The following is a 26,937-nucleotide window of genomic DNA, read 5'->3' on the forward strand; positions in this document are numbered from 1 at the left end:
CACGAAGGCGTGAACGGAAACGGGACACTGGGACATTGAAGTCAAATAATTGATAAAAGTTGTTGAAAGCCGACAGAGCTCGGAGAAATGGATCGTTCGAACCGTAGCGGGTCTGGCGGGATGGATAGGGAAGGTCTATCACGAAGGCGACAAGAGGGCGCATAGAGAGGAATGGTGGCGAATAAGAGAGATGGGACGTCAAGTTCATTTAACAGGAGTGCTGAGATGAAACTTGCACGGATGTGGGAATGTCTATATTCGATGTAACTTAATGTAATTCGGAGTAACCCAAGAAGGCGACAGCGGATAGGATATGAGCGAAGCGATTGATGAGAACCGGGAAGGAAGCGTCGAACAGCTACTCGAGTGAACTTACGCTGGACACTCTCCAGCCTGGCCATCGCTGTCGAGCCTGGAGGAGACCAAACAACGGCGGCGTATTCCAGGATAGGTCGGACCCAGCAGCAGTACAGAGACTTCAAGCATAGGGGATCGCGGATTTCAGAAGCGAGTCTTATAACGAGTCCCAATGACTTGTTGGCCTTGTTGATGACATGGTCAACATGTGTATTAAAGGAGTTTCTCGTCCAACCACACACCCAGATCCTTTACCGACGATACTCGACGTATGACAGTATCACATAGGGAATAGCTGAACGGAATCAACGCAGATCTGGTAATGAATGATGCACTGTCGGCATGTCACTACGCTACGGTTTTCCATGAGAAATTTAGATACTGGCCTGATTTTTTGTACCAGCAAAGCCAATTAACTGACTTTGATGCCTCAAATTTTAGCAAATAACTGGTGTAAACTAAAAGAAAAATTAAGTGTCCTTTTTATGGTCACCGCCACTGTATATGTTTTCATTTTAATTCAACGACAAAACGCATGTTCGTATCGGATTTCGAAGCTGATAAACGACCGCACTGATGTAGCCTTAACTCGTTCACACTCAAACATCAATTGAGCTTTTTTCTACTTCTACACCAAAAGAACCTCCAAATGGAAGTGTAAATAACAAACTTCCGATTCGCCCTGAAACCTTTCTTAAGTTCAACTTTATGAATAACTAATAATGTGCCAGCAGCTGCACTCGGAGGAGCGCACCGGCAAGCGCCATCGCAACACCGCAACAAAAAAGGTCAGTGTTCCGGCCACTGCCAACCGATCGTTTCACGCTTGGGACTCGCGGGGCTATAGTCAGTGAGTGTGCGCAAGCGCGCGCGCTCCCGCGAGAGTGTTGCTCGAGACACACGCGTGTTAAGAAACAGCATAAATGCTAGACTGACCTTCGGCTTAAAGGTTGGAGTTGGTGAGAGGGAGAAAGGGGGTGGGAAAAGTGCCTCGTAGGAATTATTATTTTTTTATGAGTATAGAACTCATACTACCCGTTATCGTTATCACGTTGATATGATAACACAGCTGTCCGAGGCCCCGAGTCGAGCCTTGTCCGCGCGCAGTTGGTAGTGAGTGCGCGTAGCTGATTGATTGGATTTCTACGTTCGGGAGAGCTCAGCCTTAATGTGTGCATTGTTGCATTGTTGTGCTTAGTACTGATTGCGTTTCTAAGCACCTAAAAGTATGGCTCGAAGAACGCTCAAACACTTTCAGGTGGGATGGTGGTTGGTTCGGTTGTGGCTAATGAGCGGTCTAATGATGCCGGTAATTGTGTACGCGTCCGATGAGCCGCTGCAAACGGCAAAAGTGTGTCAGTATATGCAGTGCACTGTTAGTGAGAACGATGGCGCGCAAGTGCGGCTACGGTTTAATCACACCATGTGGAAACAATACAGCGGTTCGTTAAATCGAGAGTTCGACTTTACCAGCTGGAGTTGGTCCGAGCTTGATAGTGTGGCGGAAGCGAACCCCACGCTGGAGGTCACTTTCAATGGCCTGGAAGTGCCGCACGTCGATATGTGAGTGATCCATCACACTTGGATTTAACTAAGACACAGCGTAATTGGCAATCAAAATCATTAGCAACGATTTATGTTTAGTCTGCAGGGACATGACGGCGTGGTCAGCTTGAATCTGGACGAAAATCAAATAACCGTGGTGGAGGCAGAAGCGTTTGTCAATTTCAAAATGTTGACCGTGCTGTCATTACGCAGAAACATGATAACAGCGGTGAATGGTATGTGATACGCGATAAATCAACCCCCTGTGCGTTTCCTTCTCGTTAATTGTGATTGCGCCAGGGTTTTGCAAAGCGTGATAAGTAGAGGAGTCTTATCACACCGACAGTGTAAAAAAAAAAATAAACAATTCTGCTCTCCTCTCCTGTTAGAGTTATTTTATCTGCCCAACAAACTCCAACGGCTGGATTTATCGAACAACTGGATCAGCGAAATCAATGGCTTCAAATCATTCACCTGGGGTGAGCTAAGGCATCTCAACCTCTCGCACAATCGCATCGAGGCGCTGCGCACCGAGCTGTCCAAGCTGGATGCACTGGACACACTGGACTTGTCTCACAACTCCATCAAGAAAGTTGACAGCAAACCTATCATACTGTCCCGATCGCTGCGCAGGTTACTTTTCGATCACAACAAATTCACCGCATGGCCGTTCGATTCGCTACCGGATACGTTGGTTGAGCTTTCCCTAAGCTTTAACGAGCTCGAAACGACGAAAGAGGGCCACTATGTACGACATCTGGATCTATCGAGCAATCGATTGGCGAGCTTTTGTGGACACTGTTATCCAGCGCTCGAGGAGTTAGACTTGTCGGGCAACTATTTCGACACCATACCTAAGCTGAGCAATGCAACAGGCAACAGCATCCGGAAGGTTTCTTTCAACCGAATGCCACACTTACAGTCCGTGGAGAAGACTGCTTTCGAAGGAGCGGGTATGTGAGAGCACCTGAAGACTCTTTTAAAACATACTTTAATCCCTGAATCTTGTTTACTCTTTGCAGCAAATCTGCAGGAGATTGAGATTTCCTTTTGTCCTCGACTTTCCTACATTGAGCCACACGCGTTCACTGATCTTAAGCAATTGAAAAGGGTAAGAGAACCATCACTCCACACCAATCGTGGATTGCTCACCTAAAGCGCCTCTCTTTGTAGCTTGATCTCAGTTACAACGCACTACAGCAGGTGCCGGAAGATATGGTCCACTGGAAGCAGATCACCCAAGGTGTCGATCTGCAGGGTAATCCGTTCAACTGCAACTGCTCGATGCAGTGGTTCGTGAGCAAAGTCATCCCGGCGATGCATTCCAATCGCGAGCTACACAAACTGTTCCCCAAGCTGCGCTGCGCTGAACCGCCCATGTACAAAGACTATCTCTTGGTTTATCTAACCGTGCACGACAATTTACTTTGCCGCAAGTATCGTGAAATGGATCTGCCCGGCATGGAGCAGGTGGTACAGTTGATGCGAGATCATCGACAGATGCAGATGGTGAGGGCACAGAAAATTATACTGGCCTGCCTGATTGTCGGTATCATTGCGATGAGTCTCTACTTGGCGTACCTTAAGCTCAATCGGCCTCGGTACCGGGTAAGACCGATCTACTACCAGTGAGTGTTCAAAGATTATAGCGTTTAACTGCAAGGGCGCAAGCATGACAAATCTTAACTTTCGTTAGCTTTAAGTCGTAAACAAAACTAATACACGAAGCACACGTGATATAAGAAGAGCCCCTTTTTTCGTTTGTAATATGTTTCGTCTTTTATTTGACATTCAACATTCGGGTTTTCCAATATATAGTCTGTCTGTTGCTACCATCTCTACACTCTGCGAACCTTGCGCGCAGGAAGTACACTCACACGCACACACTTACACAACGTTCTCCGGTACTGCTGCTCGGAACTAATCTTTGTCCTTTTCTATGCTCACATCTGACCACTGCTAAAACGTTAAGAAGCATTCTTGATTCCCTTTTTCTTCCAACTCGTATTCGATTATAGATTAATGATACCTCCCGCAGGGAGCCGCTAATGATACGCGCTTTTGCAAAACAAAGAAAGAAGCAGCACAACGCGCACAACAAAGTTATAAAGTTATTCCAAATCCTCTGTCTTTTCTTGTGTTAAGTTTTTCGGCTTTTTTCCGGCAACAGCATAAAATTTGGAGGGTGGGGAAGGTATTGTTTAAATATATTTGTTAATTTTAGCCTTACTGAGAGCTTTGCTATATGCTTCTAACGTATCTATCATTCGATAATGGTCGTTTTAGCAATGGGGTTTGGATATATTTCTTTCTGCATTTCATGTTGCCAAACGTTGCGATAATTTCAATGCTTTTTGCTTTTCATTTTTTTGTGTAATCGGTTTTAATATATAGTTACGCCACGTGATCGGTACCACACTCCTCTTCAAACGCCTGGATTGATTCTATTCGATTGATCGGTTAGATGCTGTCGTGTTCAATGATATATTTATATAGTGTTGTATGATTGTATTTCCAAGGAAGAAACTTGCTCGCATTGTGAGCCATCGATGTTGGTAGGTTTAAACCACGGTCGAAACGAGTATGAAGTACCCACGGCAATTAATTGGCGTACAGCATGGGGATTAAATGTTTGTAGCTTCATCGGTCGTCTCGAATGCGACTTTCGCTACTCATTTCTTGTTCTATAGCCAGAGTATAGTGTATTGTTTTGTTTATAACGGTTTCCTAACTAAAAAAAGAGTTCTATCATTTCCTCTGTTTGCTCTGATATTGCCTTTGTAAATGTAAAAGTCCTGTATAAGAAACTGTGACGCATTCTCTTATTTCTACCCCGGGTCGTTGGTCGTTAACACGTGGGCGGGTGTGCGCTACGGTGTTGTCGATAAAACGCATCAATTGCTTTCGTCGTTTGGTATTTGATACAGCTTGATACAGCGTGATGCATGTGTCTGTGTGTTTAAAGAGAGCGCGCGACCCAACGGTGTGTTCCAAATGGTGTTCCAAAACACTTAACCAAAACCCTATATTACTGTTCCCCTCGAGTAAACCTATCTTTGAGCAGTGTGTGTGTTGTTGTGATGCAATTGTAGTAAATTGCGAACGTTGTGATGGAAAATTTGCGAGAAACCTCTCCATTTCTGTGTTGTTTTTTTACAACATTTTGACTAAATATCTTAACACGTATCATCACCTGCGTGCCTCATGGCCAGGTGAGCGTTTTGTTGCTGTTGTTGTTGAATATTTGGTTTATCTATCAACAGTACACGATCGAGCTGTTACTAATGTGTATTTTTTTCTTCTAGTACGGTAGAGAGTACGTAAATGGCGCTAAAATATCGCATTAAGCAGTAATATAATCCTCACTCGCTACAGAACATTGCATATGTTTCTCTTTTAGGTTAAAACAAATTTAAAACTGCAATCCTGACTCATGCTCCATCCTTTCACTCTCTCTCTCCACTCTTTCTCTCTATCTCTCTATCTGTCACTATTTATATGTCTATGACTTTATCATAACCAGGGCAGGATGGTTAAGATGATACTCCATCCCGCATTCCCCCGCAGTAGTTCCTGCCACACATTTGGTGTATGCTATTAATTGTTTGTTTGTTTGTTTGTTAATCTACACTACGGTCTCTGTTCTGGCAACGAATACATTTTTTAAAATGCTTCACACTATAATTAACGCATTGATGCGGCGTAAACTATTTCCCTCCCCCAAACGCGTTCCGCTTTCTTTTTCTATACTCATCTTTATTCCCACTTTACACACAGCATAGCCAGCAATACAGTTTAAATGTTTCCTTCCCTTCTACCTGACTTGTTTTTTCGTTCAATCTTCTCGTTTGTCTAGTTTGTTGCATTCGTTTTGTGCATAGGTTTAAGAATTAAATTAGATTTACATTCTGTGCCATGTGTCTTTTTGTTCCTCTACAATGTTTCTCCCTCTATGCGCTGTTTCGCATGCTTCTCACACAACAAATGTGCCATCGATTTATCGAACTCTTGCTACACTTTGAAATCGTTATACGATTATGTTTTCCTTTTTACTAAACCGCTTCTACCGCTAATAACCACACGGTAAATCTATAAAATTATTCAATACAACTCGGGGCAAAGGATTACACAGAAACTACACATTTAAATATCAAACAAAAAAACACCGTTTGCTCTATTCACTGAAACCTCCAGGCGCTACATGATAACATGTAGCACGGGAATTGATTGCAATGTTTGCTTTCATGACACTATATATAATACAAAAACGAGTGGAACATAAACGGACAACATAAAACAACAACTGGTTGCGGGATTCGTTATTGCAAACACACTTATCAAGGCAAAACGAAGAAGAAGCAAGAAAACAAAACAATATTGGCTCTAGAGTTTGCTGTATGATAACTGATTATACGTTTAATATGGCCTAAGCTTTTATGACGCTTCCGGGATTCATTAATCCTTCGCTTATGTCCTTTTTGTTGTCTACCTCATGGAATGAAGACTTTCCTTTTTGCTGCTAAAAAGCGTATATTAATGATAGTTTCTTTGCCTGAAATGTTTATTGCGGGCATTTGTTTTTGATGTTGCTTTGCGAAAACTAAACCCCCGGCGTTGAGCTTACGATCTAGAACTGCCAGATGATGCAACGCTCTCTCCTAACGCATTCGCCGCTGCTGATCTCAATCGAACGTCGTCCAGTTGTTGAACGAAGCTTTGGTCGGTCCGTTGTTCACGATCTTGCTACCACCATTGCAGCCCATCTGTCGCCCGTTGGGAAGAACCTGCGCATTAACGGAAGCATTGGTCGTACTCGGTTGGTTCTCTCCCTTGCCAGTGCTACCGTTCACGTGCAGCAGTGCGGGCGCTTGCTTTTTTGTGCTACCCCCGTCCAACAGTGAAAACTTGTCTAGACCATAGTTTCGCAGCAGTTCGAAATCGTCCGAAACATTGCTTTCCCGGGCACCGGCACCAGCACCAGTGGATGACGCTGTGTTGCTAGAGGGCCGCTGTGATTGTCCATCGCCTGCCGCCATCGTCCCTAGTAGTGTCCGATGGAATTGGTGTTGTTGTTGTGATGGTGGTGGATGGTGGGCGGAGTGCGGTGTAGTGGCGACGTTTTGTTGGTAAAGCGGTGTAAAGTAAGGATAGATGGGATTATTAACGCTCAGGCCGGTAGGCATCGTTACGCCGGACGCCGCGACGACATTTGCCAAGCCGGACGCATAGCTGGAGGGTGGTGTTAGTGCTGCTGAGCTGGAGGGTAGAGCATGCGCGTTGCCGGCAGCGGCAGCGGCACCACCGATCGGTCTGGCCCGTTCATTGAGCGGATCGAAGTCCTCCAGCTCGAAACTCGAGTTGGTGGTGTCGAGCGTGATTAGATCAAGGGATTCATCGTTCACCGCCGGCGGGGTTGTGCTGCTGCCCGTCCCGGACGTGGACGCGGGAAAGTCCGGCATGTCACCGTTTTGAGACTGCGAAATATAGGGCGATAGGAGCGTGAGAACACGGAGCGGTGTAGCAGTACGCGGGTGTGTGAAGGGGGGAGAGGTGAATGTGGATGTTTTGGGGGTGCACAGGGTAACAACCGGTTTCCCTAATGGATGGATAATTTAATGGGGGGAGGAAATCGACCAATCGACCGAAATCACTGAAGCGATTGATTCGGCAGATTTTGCTCAATAAAACGTTCTACTAAAACCAAAAGCACGGACACCACGGAGCAAACTTGGCTTATACTAAGATTACAACGAAAAGTACAAACAGTACGAGTCATCGAAGAAGTTAAATATACGTTACACGACTCAAGATACTTAGCAACTGACGCACAAATCTAAATCCACATTACTCAAGTAAAAAGCATTTAAACGTAAAACTCGTGCCATAAAAGTCGAAGCAATCAAATCAAAGCGCATCGGCGCAGTTAAAAATTATAAATAAAAAAAACAAACAAAAACACAAAGCTCGCTTGAGAAAATGAGATAAAAACCATTACACTAACTACTAGCAATAAAAGTCTACCAGGCAGTAAAACATATTCGTTTAGTAAGAGTCAAACAGTAAATTAAATCCAAAAATGAAAACTGAAAGTAAGACTACCGTTTAAGATTATAAAAATATAATAAAATAGAAAGACGATAACGAACCAACTATAAACGGTAACCCTATTTAGTCCAGACACTATTTCTATTCACCGACTAGACTAAATGAAAGACTCAGAAAAAGCGTTTGTATACGTTTTTGATGACAGTATGACCAAACACCGAAGCAGTGAGAAGATATAATTTCCAAGCGATAGAGAATAGAGAAAGTAATACACCGAGAGAGAGAGAGAAAAAAAAGAGCTCAGATGATGCCCCACCGATAGATGATTTTGGAGATGATCGTGTATGCATGGTACTAATAATATTTTCTTCCCCAAAAAGGCTTCCCAGGATATGTGTGTGCGAATGACGACATGAGAACGAAATGACAAGAACGATGATCATGAGACGTGAGTTGATTTGATGTGAAAGCATGAAAGCAAAACACAAAACTGTGCCACACATAACAGCGATCGTGATGATCTCGACAGATTCTCGATGGTATGAGAACATAATGGAAAACACATAACACACATAACACAAACCCCCATTTACCCATCAGCATTACCAGTACGAGATCAGAGTCTCGCCTACCCTTGAAAAAACAAAAAAAACATAACTCCTTGCACAAAAATGTCGCAGGCAGAGGAAGTTAACAAGTTACAAAAGATCAAGCCCACGTAACACTAACACTCATCACAAGAAAGGGACACAAAGAAGAGTAAAAACGGTTAGAAAGATAGAAACAGGTCTTACGATAGTATTCATATGATTGAAGTTGGTGGAAAAAGTGGTGGGTTAGCTGGGCGGCAGCAACAATCTCTGCAACTCCCCGTTTGTCGTTTGTTGAAAAGATGTTTTGCTTGGTTGGGGGCTGGAGAGGCGCGTAATTCGATATTCGCTGTGTGTATGTGTGTGTGTGTTTGTCACAGGACGTCAGAGTGACAATAAGAAGGATCGATCATCATCGTTCGTCATTCGCTCGCAGGAAAGGTTCGAATCGCTCTGTCGATTGCACACACCGCTTGAGGACGACGCGGGACCTTAAACATCCTGTTTTGCCACCGCTTGCATGCTTAGCTTACGTTCGATCTTAACCCGCATCTACAGGAGTATCCACACGGAGTCAAACAGTTTGGATGTTGGTGGTTGAGGTTGGAGTTTAGAGGAAGAAGACAAGATCAGCGCAGGATCGTATCCAATCATTATGCGTATGCGTATATACGGGGAAAGGATGCGTACGGGATTGGCGGTGTGTAGAGCACGAATGAAGCAATATCGAGCAATACGCGCACAGCACATAATAATTAGAAAGCGCAGAAGAAACAGAGGGAAAGAAGAAGGACAATGGATAAGATAAGAATTAATTTCCAATATTAAGCGTCTCTGGAATAAATACCAACTGTTGGAAATAAAAGAGACTTGAAGTAAGAACGGGAATGTGTCCAAGAATGTGTACTACACAATGCTATGGGATGGTGGAAAGAGATCACTAGAAGATCTTGAACGCTCAACTCAAGGGAAGGGAGGGTAAGGTAAAGAGTTGCATCACGCAATAGAGCAGCAGAAAGCAGTGGAAGGTGTGATAAAGGGCAAGTTTCATTACCTCTTTGCGGAAGGTGGGCTTCGGAGCAAGCGGTGGCCGTTGCGGTGGCTGCGGCGCTTGCGCTTTCGGTGGATATGGCAAGGTATAGGCATGCTGCAGGGGTGGCGTTTTGCCGGCCACTGATGGCTGTACGATCTGTTGCTGTTGCTGCTGTTGCGCTTGGGGCAGCAGTGGCGGTAGGATGTGATTGCTATGCAACGTGCTATTGGCCGTGGGAGAGGGCTCCGGCTTGCGAACCGCTGGCTGACCGAACGTCATGGACATACTGGTGGTCGTAGTGGTGGTAGTCGCAGTACCGCCCGTCGCCCCATGCCCACCGACTGTCGCCGTAGTCGTGGTCAGTGTAATCAGCTGCTCCTCCTCGCCGTCGTCGAGCTGGAGGATATCGTTGCGCCGGGCGGACGAATCCACCGGCGCCTTCAGGGGCGGTGGAGGCGGAGGAGAAGGTAAGGGAGGTGACTGGTCGATGATTGAGGGGGAAGAGGTGGGAGCGCCCGCCGGGGGCTTTGGCTTTGGTGCGGGAGGTATGAAGTTGTTGTAGGTACGGTAGGGCGACGAGTTCGACGAGGAAGACGACGGAGGTGACATTGGCGGGGGAGAGATCTGAATGGCGGCCAGCGCGTCGGCCGCCGATTGGAAGCGCCTGGGCGGTATCGGCGGACACGGTGCGTCCGGCGACAGGTCGAAGTTAGCCTGCTCGTCGTCGTGGTAGTCGCCGCTGCCATTGTTGTTGCAGCAGGCGGGCCGCGCCGGAGATCCGCCCGGATCCTCCAGATCTAGGCCCAGCAGCAGCGGCTGCGCACCGACTGCCACCGACTCCTGTATGCGAGGTAGCGCGTTGCTGCTTCCGCCCGGCGGGCTGACCGGTGCGCCCGCCCGGGACGATGGCCGGCTGCCGTTGCTGCCGCCGTCCGCACTGTTCGTCGGCTTGAGCTGCAAGGGGGAGGCACAAATGGATTGCATATCGTCGACATGGACAGTGGCGGGGAGAAAGGACCAAAATAAGAAGAAAGAGAAAGGGAGAGAAAGAGAGAGACATAACAACATAACACAAACGCACATACACGGGGAAACAGGGGAAAACAGACCCACACAAAGATAATATGTGTGTATGATTGTGTGTGTGTGCGTGGATGTATGTGTATATGTCGCAAGTGTAAGTAACACGGATGAATGGATGCGTGCAGGAGTTGACCCGGAGGAAGAACAAGATAGATTGGATTGAGTGATGCGCAATTGCTCTATTCACAGCTAAGATGGTAGATAATGGAATGATGAAGGCTGCTTACACAGTAAAATGGGGCCCCATTGGTTAACATAGAACAGAGCGTTGTTGTATGAGCCACTAAACTGTCTCCCCAAAACCGAAATGAGAACGGAACGCCCGTTTGAAACCCGCAGTAGAATAGAAAAGGTAGAATAAATTTGCTCCAAAAAAAAAACGAATAAAATGTTCATGTTCACCGGCCGAATAACAGTTTGAATTTAGATAACCAATTCACCGCAACAGAGACTCGCCGACATAAACAAAGATTTAACGGAAATTAAATTTAGATTAAATTGTATCGATCGGACAAACAAACTACTGCACTCGTTATAATACTACTTGCACACACACACACACACAAACGCACGGACAGTGCACGGATGCGGAAAAAACGATGATCGGTTCCGGTTTGTTAGTGTTCAAATGGTGTACCAATATCACACACATCGTATCGTATTACACGCTGGTCACAAACGCACCAAAATGCTCGCACACAAACGCAAACTCACACAAACTCATTATTGTGCTGATATTGCCCACAAGCATGCAAAGATATCGTTTGGCTTAGCTTCGTTATCGGCCGTTTTAGTTCGAAAGTAGTGCAGCAAAATAAATGCAATAAAATAAAAAGAAACAACAACTCGTGTGGCATGGTTGAAATTAGAAAAATAAACATAAAATATGAAAACTAAATGAACGACGTTACGGAGTCATACAAATGAGCTCCACACATGGACGCAAATTATAAAGGTAACCGCTCTAACAGTGACCGTAGAAAAAAATCTAATAAATAATACATCCGTCCAATTCATTCATTGCAGCGCCCTGTCTCCTCCAGCAGACATTCTAAATGTCTGCAAAACGCAAAACTGGAATGCGGCGGGATAGTAGTTATTGACATGCTGCCGCTGCTGCTGCTGCTCGTATACTAAAAACAAAAGGAAAAGGGATCGCATGCCTACTCACATTCCGATTAACGGCGGGCGATTTGAACAGCGTCAGATGGTGCTGCATCTCCTGCCACAGGTTCATCTCGGACGATGAGTTCGAGCTGGTCGGGCTGAGCGTCGGGCTGCGGATGTCGCTCGCGCTGCTGCTGGTCATGTGGTTGTTGTTGCTGTTGCTATTCGCATAGCTGTGATTGTTGTTCATGTGGCTGGTGCTGCCAGCAGCACTGCTGCCACTGCGGGTCATCGCGGCCGACGCACTGTGATACCCAGCACTGCTACTGTTGCCCGCGCTGCCGACACCGCCATTGCTCTGCGGAAGCGACTGGTGCAGATGGTGATGGTGATGATTGCTGCCCAGCAGGATATGTGGCGAGTTGTGCAGTGAGGTGGACGAAGGTGTCAGCATATGGTGCGGGTTGTGCGTGTGGTACACGTCGTCGGGCAGGGCGATCGTCTGCGGCCGCTTGTTAAAGACGGGCGAGTTCGGTGCGGACTGATGGTGGCCACCGACGTCGTACTGGTGATGCAGGTGCAAGCTGCTGTTGCTGTCGAGCTTCGTCTTCGGTGGTGTCGTTTCGCGAAATTTCGACCGCAAGCCTTTGTATGCGGTTTTGACGCCTTTGCCACCTTCCTTGACCTAAAAGATAAACCAAACGATTAGTAATGCAATACAACACCACAATAGTTTAACATCGGAGGGGCAATTGCCCGCACTGAATATATTTATACAAAGCATAAACAACATGCCACGTAGAACGAGAGTTGAAAAAACAATAACAAAACCCACTCACCGATTTGACCGCCGAACGTACAGCTGGATTAGTCTAGTGAAGCAACAGCATAGCGCGGCAGCAGAGGTAACAGCAATATGGCAGCGACAAAGCCCCGCGGGAACAGCGACGAAATACACATCACCCGCACACAAACAGCCAGGTCAAAAATCATCCCCCAAAGCGGCCGGACACACACGCAGTGAGAAACACACACCCGGAAGGGGAGAGAGGGACCGGAATCGGTACCATGAACAAGGAACAAACATTTCATTATCCACGTGTTGATAGGCGCAACCGAACGTGTATGGGAGAGCACATGCACCATGATGTTTCGTGTGTTTCGTGTATGTCGATGGATTGGAGCGTTACACCCAAGCACAACACCGGTCCAGAGCGCGAGAATGATGGTTTCGGGTTTTATGAAGGTAGAAGGTAGTGTATGAGCCAGATCCGTTAAAGAGATGCGATGTGATGCGGAGAAAAGACATGTAAAAGATGCAGAATGGTGAGATTCGCGATCGATTGATGCATTGACGTAAGGAAAGAAAATGTAATCGAGGAAGAATTAACAAATGAAGGATGGTCAAGAATGAAAACAATTCGAACGAAGAAAAGACAAAAGAATACAGAGACAAGCAAATCGGTCGCATAGCATTGAAACAAACTCATCATTTACGAATTGATCGCAAGCAATTCTTTATTGTAACATCTTTGAAGATGATTGGGTAGCTTTAGAATACTTTATCATATATTACTAGCTGTTGGATGTCGACAGAAGATAAAGCAAAGTAAGGGTTGGATCTATCACACAATCGGATCAATTTAGTATACTTGTTTTGTGCGTTATAAAACTACAATAAAAGTACGTCACACGTATGCATACGCTATAATCACTCATCGGAATGTTAACCGCGGCTACTACTGAAATCACAACACTTTATCGCTTTTCCATTTGGATGGTTCTTTTGGATATGTTTAGGATCACTATACTTAAGCTATCGTGAAGCACTATTGCCATTTAATACAAATAAACAAAATGCGATAAAGATTAAAGAGGTGAAACAGAATACGAAAGGACAGGCAACGTGCCAAACCGAACGAAAACCACAAACAAGGACAGTGCGCTTAATAAAATAGGAAGGGAATGGTGGTGGTGGTGGGTGGCAAACAGTAATGGAAATTGTGGTCACTACCGAACAACCAACGACACTACCTTGTCCTTGAAGTTTTTCAGCAGATCCTTGTACTGTTTCGTCTTGCGGCCTGACTTTTCCGCGTACCGGAAGTACTCTACCTCGAACTCGTCCGAAAATCCCTGCCCAGTGTTCAGCATATCCAAGCGTTCTTCGATAAACTGTGCAGAAGGAAGGGTGACGAAAAAGGCCGAAGAATTATTACAAATGTTAGCAAGCAAGGTTGTTGAGATCGATCGTGTACGAACCTGTTGAAAAATCTGCAAATCCAACATCTTATCCAAAAATGGCCGTAGATGCGACGGTCGCGACTCGATGAAAGTCTCCGGATCGAAGGTAATTTTATCATTAAACTTTACAGCGTCCCGATACCCACCAATTAATTGCACTAGAATACCTGCAAACAAAACAAACAAGCATTAGTATCAAATGTTGAACAGTTTATACAAAACAAGTCCCAAAAACACAAAATACCTTACCTAGAAATATCTTTGAAACCCGATCGCCCCGATGATCGGCCTGATTGGACAGCTGCTTCTTCAGCGAGCTGACCAATTCCTGGGGCATACTTTTCACATCGTCGAACGGTGTTTCCAGCGTTCGTTTATCACAGTTCAGTATGACGACGTCACCGATTTCCTCCCTTCGCAGCGTGTCGTACACCGCCTCCGGTACGCCGATCAGGAACGGCATCGGCGCGGCCAGTATGTCCTTCATCTGCATCGGCAGCACCGATATGAATATGTGCTGCCAGACCATCGGATAGAGGAAAGCGTTCGCCGCCTGCACGCACGACGACAGGATGTCGAGCCGGCGCGAAACGAAGATGATGCGCCGCTCTGCCAGCATGGCGGCAAATATTCCTATCATAAATTTTGGTTCCACAAAGTTGTAGTATTGGTTGAGATTGTGCTGTAAGGATGGAGAGAAAGAGAAACCAACCTAGTTAGTTGTGCCAACTTGAGGTGCCAGCTCGAGCCATCACCCAGCTACTTACGTTCTCCGGAATACTGGGAAGCTGAAACTGCTGAGGTCTTTGGAACAGGAACGTTTGGGAGGCGCGATCGTAGTGCAGCTTCAGGCAGGCGCCCGGCTCCGGAACGCCCTTGTTGTACGATTCGGCGAGAAACGAGGCAAACTCGTTCGGGCGGTTCTTCCGGATGTCGGCCAGCACGTTCAGGAAGCGCATGAACGTATCGTGCCACGGCAGGTACGTGATGATCACCATCGCCGTGGGTGATTTTGGATCGTGCCGGCAGAACCCAAACCGCCATTTCGAGTCGATGTTGGTCAGCACGAACGAGTGCACTTGAATGGTTCGACTGTTAAGTAGAGAGGAAAACAGAGCAACCAATAATTAAATCGGGGTTAATATGAAGCAAAGTATTACAACAGTCCCGGTGTTCTAGTTTTAATGGTACGTTTAGGTGTTTTTTTTCTTTTCTATCTTATAATGTTGATATTTTATCCGTTTTTAGACATGTGTCAATGTCTGATTGTATTCTTCAACGGTATTGACTGTCCTTAATTACATACATCTCCAGAGATTCATAAACCTTTAGAGGTGTATGAATTTAAAAGTATTGAATTTGCACGATCCCATTATGCATTGGTAAACTCGCACGACTTAACAACATGCACGTCGTGGGTTCAAGCCTCGCATGGACCGTCTTCCCGTAGCAAAAAAACTATCCGACTGAGTGGTACTTGACAAGCAGTCTCGATAGTCTGTATAGGCAGGCATGACTACGTAGGTTGTTATACCAAGAAGAAGATTAATACACCGTTTTCGAAACCAAATAAACAATGTAAAGCTGTTTTTGAACATTGTTCAACTATAAGTAAACATTTGACGTCTAACTGAAATACTGATGCTTTTTTGAACATTCTTGAATCCCAACTTGCTTTCCCCAATATTAACATTTCTTTACATTGCCTGGGGCATTTTACATCGCTTCTGCTATGATAATTTTGTAACAAATTAATTTTTTTTTATTTTTATTTTTTTTATTTGATTTTGTGCTAATTTAATAATCAATTATTAGTTTTGATGGTATCGGGATAAATCATTGAAAGTCTAAACTCCATATAGAAAACGGATAAAGTTAGGGGTATCACTTGTTACGATTGAACGAAGTACAGAATAGCATCAGTATTTCAGTTAGACGTCAAGCCTTTACTTATAGTTGAACAATGTTCAAAAGCAGCTTAACATTGTTTATTTGGGCTCGAAAACGGTGTAAGAAACTCTGAAGCTGAATCTTTGGAGATCCCTAGACATTCATGAATCCCTAGAGATTCGTGAATCTTTCGAGATCTATGAATGTTTCGAAACTCATAAATCGTTGAGATTCATTAAGATCTTCATCTTTCCAATCGAGATTCAGATTCATTGAATTTCAAAGATTCATTCAAATTTATGAATCTGAATCATATTTACCCAACACTAGTATATTGACCTTCAGAACGGCAAACTATTACTCAGCCCATCCGGCCTCGTAAAAGTGTTATCGGTCGCCGTAAATACATATTCGAGCGAAGGAAACCCTCAATTGTGCATTGTTAGTCCTATTCGGGCCTTGTGAAGTATAAATCGGGCATTGTAAAAAGTAAAAGCGGCCTACACTGGAATATCTTGTTCTCTAGTTAAAATCTAGGTAACGCTGTATGATTTTCAAAACAAGAACAATCTGTTTATCAACTTATGTTTCTTTGCAATAGGATAAATTAAGTTGACATTTTTTTAAAGAAAGAGATTATGAAAGGGTCTCTTGCATTATCACAACACAACAAATAGTCATTTTGTGCTCATGTTATCGCAGAATTGCTTATCCCCCTTCTCGCATGCACATGCGCTAAGGTAATCTAAATGACAAATTATCGTAACGAGGAAACCTTCTTCTTCAATAGAATTTAACTCTTTCTCTGCTGCCACTTGCTGCTGCCCATAATTGATTGAGACTGTTGCTGATGCCGCTGGCTGAACGACCTTTCAGCGGAATGAAACTTCAAATAAGATAAGAAGGCCAAACCCATGTGTCACTCGATAACTCGACGTGTGCGTTCAACCTGCCCGCCCGGCCAACAGCAGCGTGTGTCGTCGTTGCAGCTTACGTACATTGTGTCGGTCCCTGTACAAGTCAAACAATCCCTCCCCAACTCCCTGTAGGAGAATAATAGTGCAATGACTCACGCGAACCACCGTCAGGGGTAGCTTTTTTCGCGAACTTAATTTCATTCTCGACCCTGTGCCCACACCTGAAACAGCTAATTATTTAACGCATGACGCTACACTATTTTAAACATTTCATTTGGAGCATAGTTTCGCGTGGTTTTTTTGTTTATGCGTGTGTGTATGTGTAATAAAAATAAATCATCACCGGAACATGCCTCCGGAGGCGCGTCATTTCCTGCTCTGTCGGACGCAAAAAAAAGTTGGGGAAAACCCCGTGCCCGAAGACAGCGAGCAACAGTTTGACTGTACATATACAAAGGGAGCTGGGGTGGGCAGAGCTGTATCCTGTGAACAAAATTCATTAATTTGTTCGAGCAGTTGGATGCGCGCTGGCCGTCGTGGCCCGTTCGTGTGGTCGATCGTGAGTGGTTTTGTGGATGGTGGTAGGTTAGCCAGCCACCAAGTGGGGTTTGGTTACGTAAATTACAAACCACTTGTTGCGGTGACCGTGGACCTTCCGCTTCGCTTCGAACGGTGTGTTAAACGATGGTATCCAACTGGAGGTTGGACAGAGAAAGAGAGAGGTGCGATCCGCTAGTGTGTTCTTGATGAGTAATTAATTGAATAAATATTACCGACACTAAACTTCTTGTCTGCTCCAAGCGACACGAATCAGCCAAGCAGTTGTGGTCTTAGTTGGTTGGACATATTACGACTTAGAATAGAAAGCTTTTCAATAATTTTCAAAAAAAATCTAAAAAAAATCCTTCGATGATTGCACAGTGGCTAACGGCCTACCGATACGATCTTCCAAGCCAATTTTGCCTTAGAAAATGGGCAGCATTTATGGACTTTAGTTCTGCAGTCCCAGGTATTGGCTATATTTTGTACAGCAGTCAAGGCATTGCCAAATTAAGCATCTAAAAAGTGTACCAACATATAAAAGTGTGAATTATAGTCTTATTATTATTACATATAAAATCGTTCCCAGTCTTTCCTACAAAAAAGGTAAAAAAATCTTGTGTGTCGCTTATTTTCGCAGCGAAAACGACAACACGCCGGAAGAATGTTGACCTTTTTTATGATAAAAACGAATCACGAATAAAATATAGTAAATAATAAAATTCTCGCCATTTAAGATAAAGACACAAACAATTGATACCTAAATGGTGTTTGATTATTGATGATTTTAAGTATAAAATTAATATTTCCGGACAGGTTTTACCATCAATGTGAATGTAAATAAATAAACCGATCCGAAGGTAAAAACATTACAAAAATCAGAACATTTATTGATTTATTACAAAAGTTTGAATTAGTCACAACAAAACATTCCCTAATTGTGCTAAAGCTTATATGTTTCTGAAAGTTTATGGTAAAAACGTAAACGCTTTTAATTTTATCAAGGTTTACGCTTCTTTCCCAATTAATATTTATTTTAATTACCTGGCAAGAAGTTGGGTTTTTAGCCCTCTGTGCTTTGGTTAAATGAATTAAATAAATAATTTCAATCGTAGTGGAAAACGAAGAGGGATGTCCAACCAAAGTATAAAAAAACAACCCCAAAAACACAATTCCACTGGCGCATGATGGCGTGAACCTGTGTAGCATGACCAATCTTCTACCGTAGTCGTAAAAAAACGCCCCCCTCGGAGCTTTGGGCCGGTTATTCCACGGCACGGCGTTTGGCGATGAGTCACCACTGTGTTAAATAAGTGGCCGGTCGTCAGCCTACAGCAGGCACAGCAGCACCGCGTTAGTTCCCGGTATCGAGAGCACGTCAGAATCAGCGTGTCCACCTCGAACGGCGAGTTTCGCTATCGCAAACGGCCAACGGATAGCGTGAACCTCCCCCCTTGAAGGTGAATGGAATAGCAGTAAGCTAAGGTCGAAAACACCATATTTCCGCCACGGTCCGAACCAATTCAGTGCCGATGGTTGCGCGCGCGCGTCTTTGTCTTCCGTCCCGTCCCGTTCGTGACTCAATAAGGCTTGTAAGATAATTCTTTTATCCACGTCCACGAGAGCAAGAGATGATGAGAATACGGGAGGAGCGAGAGTGGATAGAAAAATTCCAATCCCAAACACAAGCGGGTCGTTGGAGCTGACTCGGGAGGAAGGGACCGTGGACGTAAAATGCATAACGTAACGATCGTCGGGAACAGTGGCAACAATATGATCGGAACGGATGGACACGAATGCTACTTCCGAGCGGTCCGATGATGATGATGGCCGATGAATTCCATCTTCCATCCAAGGCGACAACAAATAATAATAAGCTCGCACTGCTCGTCTCTTTCATGGTGGTGCTGCTGCTTCTTCACCATCGGAAGTGCACCGTAATTGATGCTGGTACTGACATTAATACAGAACCACACATACACGCATACACGGTGATGTCCAGCGCACCGGAAACGGTGCTCCAATTCATATGAAGCCACAAGCAGCAACAGCAGCACCAGCAACAAGATCCCGCGCCCTCTGTCGCAACAAAATTGCCGGAGTGTGCCTCATTAAGCGGGTCTTCGGGTCTACCACAGCTTGCATCGCGTGTCTTGTGATGATGGTAAACGCACAACCAACAGGGCAGCGCCATCGGAATGTGACATTCCTTTCCTCTCAAGTATCGGGAATCCCGAATGGCGGAAGAAAAGCGGTTCGTCGCGGGGTGTCGTCCAACCTTCACAGAGATCGATTCAACCGATGCGGCGGCCGATGTATTATGAAGGGTATCGAGTTGCAGAAGGGCATCGACGCATGGACCGGAAACTTCTCGCCCGCTCCGTGTTTCGTAATCGATGAACCGGAACGCAAGAGGAGCTCGTCGGCAGCTAGTGGCTAGTGAAGACATTTACGACCATTACATGATAATTTGTGTGGAACAAGCAAACCCAGACCGCCAGACGCACACCCGCTCCCAGAAGCCAATTACTGGATTGGCTGAACTCCCCAAAAAGCCTTAATGCTTATTTGCCTTTCGTTAGAATCTCGCTCCCTGGTGGCCGACATCCGAAAAGGCTATCCATATATCGTTTTTCCTAATCATCATCAACACACGCCGACTCGGCCATGGCGACCTTCAGCTGGTCGATAAATGCTTAGCTCGCTAATCTTGTTACTGTTAACTCCCCTGCCTCTCAGCGCTCGTTGGGATATGTAATTCGATAATATGTACAAAGCCTCGTGTGCCAGTGCTAGTGTTAACGACGTCATCAACCCCTCGGGACATCATAGAGAATTGGGCCTAACGTAGGGCATACCCTAGCCAACTGTTGCGCATGGGACAGTTCGAGCGCAAGCTCTCCCCCTGTTTCTCTCGGAATTCGATCACAGCTAGCGGATCATCACAATGAGCCAAGGGAAAGGAAACACCGAACATAAACAAATAACCAACACGACCACACAGCTCTCTCTCTCTCTCTCTCTCTCTCTCTCTTTCTCTCTGTCTTCCCTAATGACGGTGCCAATCCCTTAAGCATTAGAAGGTATCATCGCCGGTGGCGTTTCGAAACACCACATCAAAACGACACCGAGCACACCACATCCGGATGCACCTTTCGTCATTAACAAGGGAAGTCCACCAACAGTAACGTTACGCATAACGTTAGCATGTGTGTGGTGGCGTAACGTAACGGGGAACGCACCCGTAAATGCTCGGCCAGTTTGCATAACGTACGTGCCAATTCGAGAGGGACGGTTTTCGAGTGTACTTGGAGGCAAAACTCCACTGGCCAGTGTCACACCGAGCACGTACGACGACATTTGCGCACCCGCCGAGTACCGTCGGGTAGAGCTGCGTGCCGTTGCGCGTTCCTAATGATGGAACGCGCGCCTGGACACTCCCGCACGAATTGGTCAACGTGAACTGATAATGAATGCTTGCCGATGTGGTCATCCAGACACGACACACGACGGCTAAGGACAAAAGTCGATATGGTGCAAACAAATCGAAAACTGCCTCAATACTTGCCACCGAGCAAGTGCAATGCAAGCGCGCACACACATGTCGCGTGATATCGGGTGATTTGGTATGTGTGTTTAGTGTGCATGATTTCGCCGCTGGTGGGTCGTTTAATTCACTACCACAACAACGGAAGTGGGGATTGTGTGTAGAGCAATTTGACATTGTTTGCATTCCGATGTCATTGTCGTGTGACAACGAAAAGGTAGAATTCCATTATTTTCCATTATTTAATGACCACACGGTTTTATTACGTTTGCAAAGTGATATTATTAAGACGTAACGAAGTATTATTATGTGAAAGCAAAAGCAAAAGCTATCTTAACCTTCGTTTCTATAATCAAAACTACACCTTTACTTCTAGAACCACCTACCCGGGTTGGTCATACATTTCAAAAGCGAATTAGCAGTTTTATTGTTGAAAAAATATATTAAAATAGCTTGTTTTAAGATTCCACGACAAAAATACTTTTTTTATGTTATTACTTTATGATGTATGGCTTTTAGTAACATAAATTTAATGCACAATAAATAGTAAAACTGACATTAATAAACCGCCATGTCCTCCTGATTATCGGCTCAAGGATTTCAAGCTGTATGAATTTAGAAGAATATTTGAAGCTAGACAACATTTGAAATAGAATCTAAGAGTATAAGTATATCCATTTCTATGAATATCATCAGAAAATTGACGACTAAACCGAAGCCAAAATCCGTTATTACCATCATTACCAACCCATGTTGATGGTTATAGAGGTATAAATAGACGTATAAATAGACATAAAAAAATACATTAAATAAATTTTCAAAATTCTAAATTTGCGTTCACTGTTTAAAAACACGTTTTTCTAGGCATTCTGAAAATCGATTCGGATCGATTTGATTTTCTAGTCAGAAAATTAATATAAAATTAATGGACCAAAGATACACGGGTAAATGGTTATAAAAATGAAGGCTAATTAAGTTCTGACACACATTATCATTTCTTAAGCAAAATACACAAACAGATGCAATGCATGCACTACCGTTAGAGCATTACTGAATTAGAAATAGATGATTTTGCCACCAACACTTCACCATAATGATGAACACCATTAGACAAAACTAATCGGTTTTGACGCCTCAGAAAAATACGACCATGAACCAGGAACGCTGTTGTGTACTTTACGACCGATTAGAGCGAGTTCACTGCGTTGCAAACAGTGCCACACTCTATCTTCCTGCTTTATCTCGCCATTTAAAGCGGACTTTCGTTCTATATTCCGGGAGGATTAGATTGAAAGAGCCATAACAATGTGATGCTGCACTGGCCAATCAAGAACAGTGGACTGTGTGTCAAGTGGCTTTGGTACGATGGTTAGCATTCATCTTGGCAACTAGTTGTACTATGAATTCTAACGACTTGAAATGTCTCCCAGTTAAGCGCTAACAAAACGATTTTTTCCATCATTAAACTCTTCAACTTCAACGTTTGATAACTAACATTTTATGGACACATAAAGCCCTAAATATCAAAAAAGAAAGATATAAACCATAGATAAATTATTCTTACTTCAATAGGCAAGCTTTTTTAACACACAAATTGATTATAATTGGTTAAAAGACATGGAAAATAATACAATTCAGCACAAAGGATGCATACAAAAGAAGGACAAAAGCGAGGGATTACCCATGCTTTGACAATAACAAAGGCTACCAGCTCGCATCAAATCTACTTACGCTGTCTACGCTAGCATAAAGACAGAGAAAATAGACCACACTAATTGCGTGAAAATGCACGGTCTTGGGACCGGAATTAACGATTAGCAAACGATGGCGCTAAACCATGTTCGGGTAGTACTCAAACCGCAAAAGCAAAGAACGGAAAGTGTTCGCGTACGACAGTGGCTGATAAGCAAGTGAGGAGCGTTAGTAAATAAAACTAACAGATTAAACGAGACAGCGTATTGTAAGAACACTGAACTTTGTCAAGAGTCGGTAAACTCAAGGCTCATGATTTGTTATTACTAAAACCGCCCACAGCGGCAAGCTTAAAAATCTGTTCAACCTTGTATTAATCATGGTTACTCCTATCCATATTATAATTACATTCAATCAAATAAACATTTCTACGACATTAGTGTACTTGATATGATATGATGAACTGTGGAATGTTGCTGTTTGACCACGTGTGTATGAGTAGGTTGGCTACATCAACATATAAATAACACACTGCCAACCAATAAACAAAATGAAATAGTACTAACAACAGGAATCTACAAACATTAACTGAAATGTTTTTTGTTTGAGGACCTGAAGCGACAAGCAAAACAGAACATATTATTGTGATACCTATTTGTTTAAACAAAAATTAACATCAAATAAACAAGACGTGGACATTACAAAAATACCTACGTACCATCAGAAAGCAAACCCAATGTTTTCAATTTGCATTATAACACAACGATATAGTTCTAAAAATTACGCAAGTTTTGGCTAGACGCTAAGAGCAATCAATCAATTTTAGTGGCGGACAAAAACCAAGTGGATTTTTCCACAATATTTGCACTGATTAACCCAACCCTGTTTGTCAAGGTCAACGCTCAGTTTGGCAAGCATGTAAGCCGTCTAGCCATCATAAAGGTGTAAACAAGCAAAGTCACAATCAAAACATGCGGGAAAAACCATTCCATTCCATCACACAGGGCACAATATTAGAGATTCAAATTGGAAATAAATTTTCATAACTAACAAATCCTCCCCCAAACGACCTTTTCCTACAATCGCTCGCGAACACTTCAAAGTGATTGTAATAAAAAAATATATAACCCCCAACAGCTCCTTCAGATCAAAGGCAAACACCAAAGCGCGACGGAAACAGCACGCGGGCTCACCAATCGTAGTCACCGTGTGGAGAGCAACATGATTACTCTTGGTGGCACTGTTTAAAATTCGCTCATTAGGAGGCATTTTTCGTCCGATTTCCTTCCGTCCGGTCCGGCACCTACTAACACGCCACACACACACACACACACACACACACACACACACACACACACATACTCGATGAGCGCCGGTGGCACACCGTGGCTGGCGCTGCGGCAAGCATAAATAACAATTCACGGTCGAAAAGCGGAGCGATAAAAGTCAAATCATCGTCGTCAGCACCATGGTGGAATTCGTTGTTGGGTGGAGGGCTGTTTTTTTCTATCACTCTCTTTCTCTGTCATCCCTCTCCCCTCTCTCTACGCTGATAAGTGAATTCTAATTGTGTACGTCACGAAATCGTAGTCCGCTCAGAATGAATGACAGTGAGCAACTGTTGAATTTGATTTGGAAGGGCTTCTGCATCTGAATCGAGTTTCGACTTTGCCAAGGGGTGAAACACACACACACACACACACAAAACAATTCCGTTTTATTGGTTCTGGAAAATGGAAGGCGAGAAAAATGCGAAATGCGACCAAAGTGAGCCAGAAAGGTATTTTCATCAGACATTCTCGAGTGACGCGTGACTATTTCTGATGAGAGAGTGAACACACACACACACACACTTGTTTAACTTTTCCATTCGTCCCCTCTGACAGGTGAGACTAACTTACCTTTCGAAGGCGCACGGATACGCGAACGCCGGAATGTCGGCCGTAACCTTCGCATCCTTGAACGACTCCGGGAAGCTTTCCACGATCTGGCCGGGCGCACTGTTGTCCTCCCCCGTACCCGGAGCAATCTCGCACCAGAACTCAAACAGTCGGCTGACATCCTCCCTGCAAGCGAGTAGGAAGAAACAAAGAAATAGAATTCGATAAGAAAAGCGATATTTTAGGCTCGGAAAATGTTTAACAGACACGCACTCTCGCGCCAAACGCCACAAATACAAAAAGTGGTTCGTATTCGAGGAAACGCAACAAATTGACGTTTGAAGCAGTTTTAGATACGCCTGCTTCGATTCCGGAAAGCATGGCAGGATAACGAGCAATCTATTTCGATTTTCCTTGGATGAAAAAATCATTCCCCCTCCTCTCACCAAGCAACCGTTGAAAGCGCGGAGCATTAGGCCTTGTGTTGAGGCAGGCTCTCGGAATCGAGCTGTGACAACAACAGCGGAGAAGGAGAAAAAAATACAACCAGGGCACACCTTAATTTTCCTTCGCCCAAGTGGAGAAAATCTAGAGCAGCATCGAGCAGGCCAGCAAGAAAAGGGAGCGAAAAGACGCCCTCCCGACATCCCGAAAATCTTGAGGCAGCGAGAAAAACGGGCCTTTTTGTTGGAGACGCTTTTTGCTGCTGTGCTGTGGTGACGAATGAAGGAGAAGAAAAGCAGCTTCCGACGAAAGAAAAGTGGTTCAATCTCTCTCGATCTCTCTTGTGTTGTTAAAAGTCGTGGTGGGTTTTTGGAGGGGGGGGAAAGCTGTTGTTTAGGTCGGAAAAATGGGTTGAGTGAAAAACAGGGTGCGAAATAAATCATAGCAGCTGTAGTAGTAACGCACACACATACACTTCTTCAGCGCACGTGTGTGAGTAGCACATCTCTACACCAGCTCGCATTTCGTCCTTCGGGGACTTCGCGAATACTCTCTCCCTCTCTCTCTTACAAAAACACAGCCTACTGGGTGCAAAGGGATGCTGCTGTCATCTCTCGCCGTTCTCAAATTACGCTGCTCGCCCTAGATTTTCTTCTATTCTATCCAACCTTGCCTCGCTGTCCTTGTAAACCGTTGGCCCGCGTGATGAATGAATGACCCATACCAACAAACAAACACACACACACACACACACACCCTCCCAGAAGAGCCAACAGAGCAAGGAACAAAAAATCTGGGTCCACTCCAATTCCACTTGTGCGTTACTACGCCCCGGACACTTCTTGGCACGGACAGGTCAATGGGCGGAGAATTGTGGTCGGGTCTGTTGTATGCCTGCTTCCCGTACTACGGCGCATACTTACTTGATTCGGGAGTTCATGTCACTCCGAAGGGACTCCCTGCGGGTGGAGGGAGTGGTGGGGACACTGCTTCGTCGTACTGCACCGGGGAGAAGGGGGCGTTTGTAGTAGTAGTACTAGCACACCCGAAACCCTGCACACACACACACACGGGAGCGATTGAGCGTGAAATAATCACTATACGAGCTGATTACAGCTTCTCTGTGACGCGCCCACACACAGCCTCACGGGATCGATTGGAAGCAGCACTTTTTTCTGTGCTACCAAGGGCGCTACCACCAATTTGCACTATTCACACAACACACACACCTACACAACACCAGATTGCTGCTGGGCAACAAAATCTCGGGAAGACACACACACATTCACACCTACGGCTGAGACACTGCTGCCCCAGAGCTTGTCGATTTCTTTTTCTGACACTTTTGACTCGGCAAGTGAGCGATTGCAATTTTTCTTCCCCTCAGCATCTACTACATCTCCACATCTGCAACACCTCCACCCTCCCGCTTCGCTGTATGAGACGGTAGTGCAGCACACAACGATGCACACACACAGACGCACACACACAGCCTACACACGTGCCAGACAGCAAATTTCTATTGTTTCACGGACATATTGCACTAAAAAAGCTGCTTTTTTCCTTTCACAACGGCATTGAAGCTGCGAACGAAACACCACTAGCTCCCCAGCTCACACACAGTCACAACGACACCGCAGCAACAACGGGGGTACAGGGAGCACACACAATCTTTTCACAACGGGTGCGGACACATCGATGTGTGCTGTTCAATTGTTTATTCGCTTGCAAATACAACGGGGCGAGTGCGTGTTATCCGTGACCGAATGCGAACGATGGCCGAATAATCGGGTAGGCATGGTGACGCCCCGTTGCGCAAGGCGAGGGTTTTTGACGTTCAAAAATTGCTGCATCTCGCTCATTTGCTCTCGCCGTCTTTTACTCGCTTAAAGCCCAGTTGCATTTTCGAGCGCGAATAACCGGGAATGCGAGCAAAATCTTTTAAGTTTAATTAAACTGGAGCTATAAACTTTTGATTTTTCCTCCTTTCCTTTGAAATCAACTGTGATGGGGCTTATTCGTT

At 44.8% G+C, this 26,937-nt stretch overlaps 2 protein-coding genes across 5 annotated transcripts; one reads left to right on the forward strand and one right to left on the reverse strand.

The window, feature by feature from the left end:
* Positions 1-1,228: 1,228 nt before the first annotated feature.
* LOC120899574 (leucine-rich repeat neuronal protein 2-like) lies at positions 1,229-8,507 on the forward strand. The gene is made up of 5 exons (XM_040305576.1): positions 1,229-1,920; positions 2,002-2,138; positions 2,292-2,855; positions 2,925-3,013; positions 3,076-8,507. The coding sequence occupies exons 1-5, from the start codon at positions 1,586-1,588 to the stop codon at positions 3,532-3,534; spliced, it is 1,584 nt and encodes a 527-aa protein (XP_040161510.1). The 5' UTR covers positions 1,229-1,585; the 3' UTR covers positions 3,535-8,507.
* On the reverse strand, positions 4,219-26,681 carry LOC120899573 (DENN domain-containing protein 1C-like). Of its 4 annotated transcripts, none has more exons than XM_040305572.1 (10): positions 25,838-26,680; positions 24,492-24,656; positions 14,772-15,096; positions 14,254-14,686; positions 14,023-14,171; positions 13,795-13,935; positions 12,600-12,632; positions 11,825-12,445; positions 9,592-10,524; positions 4,219-7,376 (listed from the first exon to the last, which is right to left on the reverse strand). In XM_040305572.1, the coding sequence occupies exons 1-10, from the start codon at positions 25,852-25,854 to the stop codon at positions 6,585-6,587; spliced, it is 3,609 nt and encodes a 1,202-aa protein (XP_040161506.1). In that variant the 5' UTR covers positions 25,855-26,680; the 3' UTR covers positions 4,219-6,584. The 4 variants fall into 4 exon arrangements, with proteins under 4 accessions (XP_040161506.1, XP_040161507.1, XP_040161509.1 ...); XM_040305574.1 differs by lacking the exon at positions 4,219-7,376 and adding an exon at positions 8,670-9,089 and having other exon boundaries at positions 25,838-26,681; XM_040305573.1 differs by lacking the exon at positions 12,600-12,632 and having other exon boundaries at positions 25,838-26,681.
* Between the last annotated feature and the right edge of the window lie 256 nt (positions 26,682-26,937).

This window comes from Anopheles arabiensis, chromosome 3 (assembly GCF_016920715.1).
Source record: "Anopheles arabiensis isolate DONGOLA chromosome 3, AaraD3, whole genome shotgun sequence".
NCBI classification, from domain to species: Eukaryota; Metazoa; Arthropoda; class Insecta; order Diptera; family Culicidae; genus Anopheles; species Anopheles arabiensis.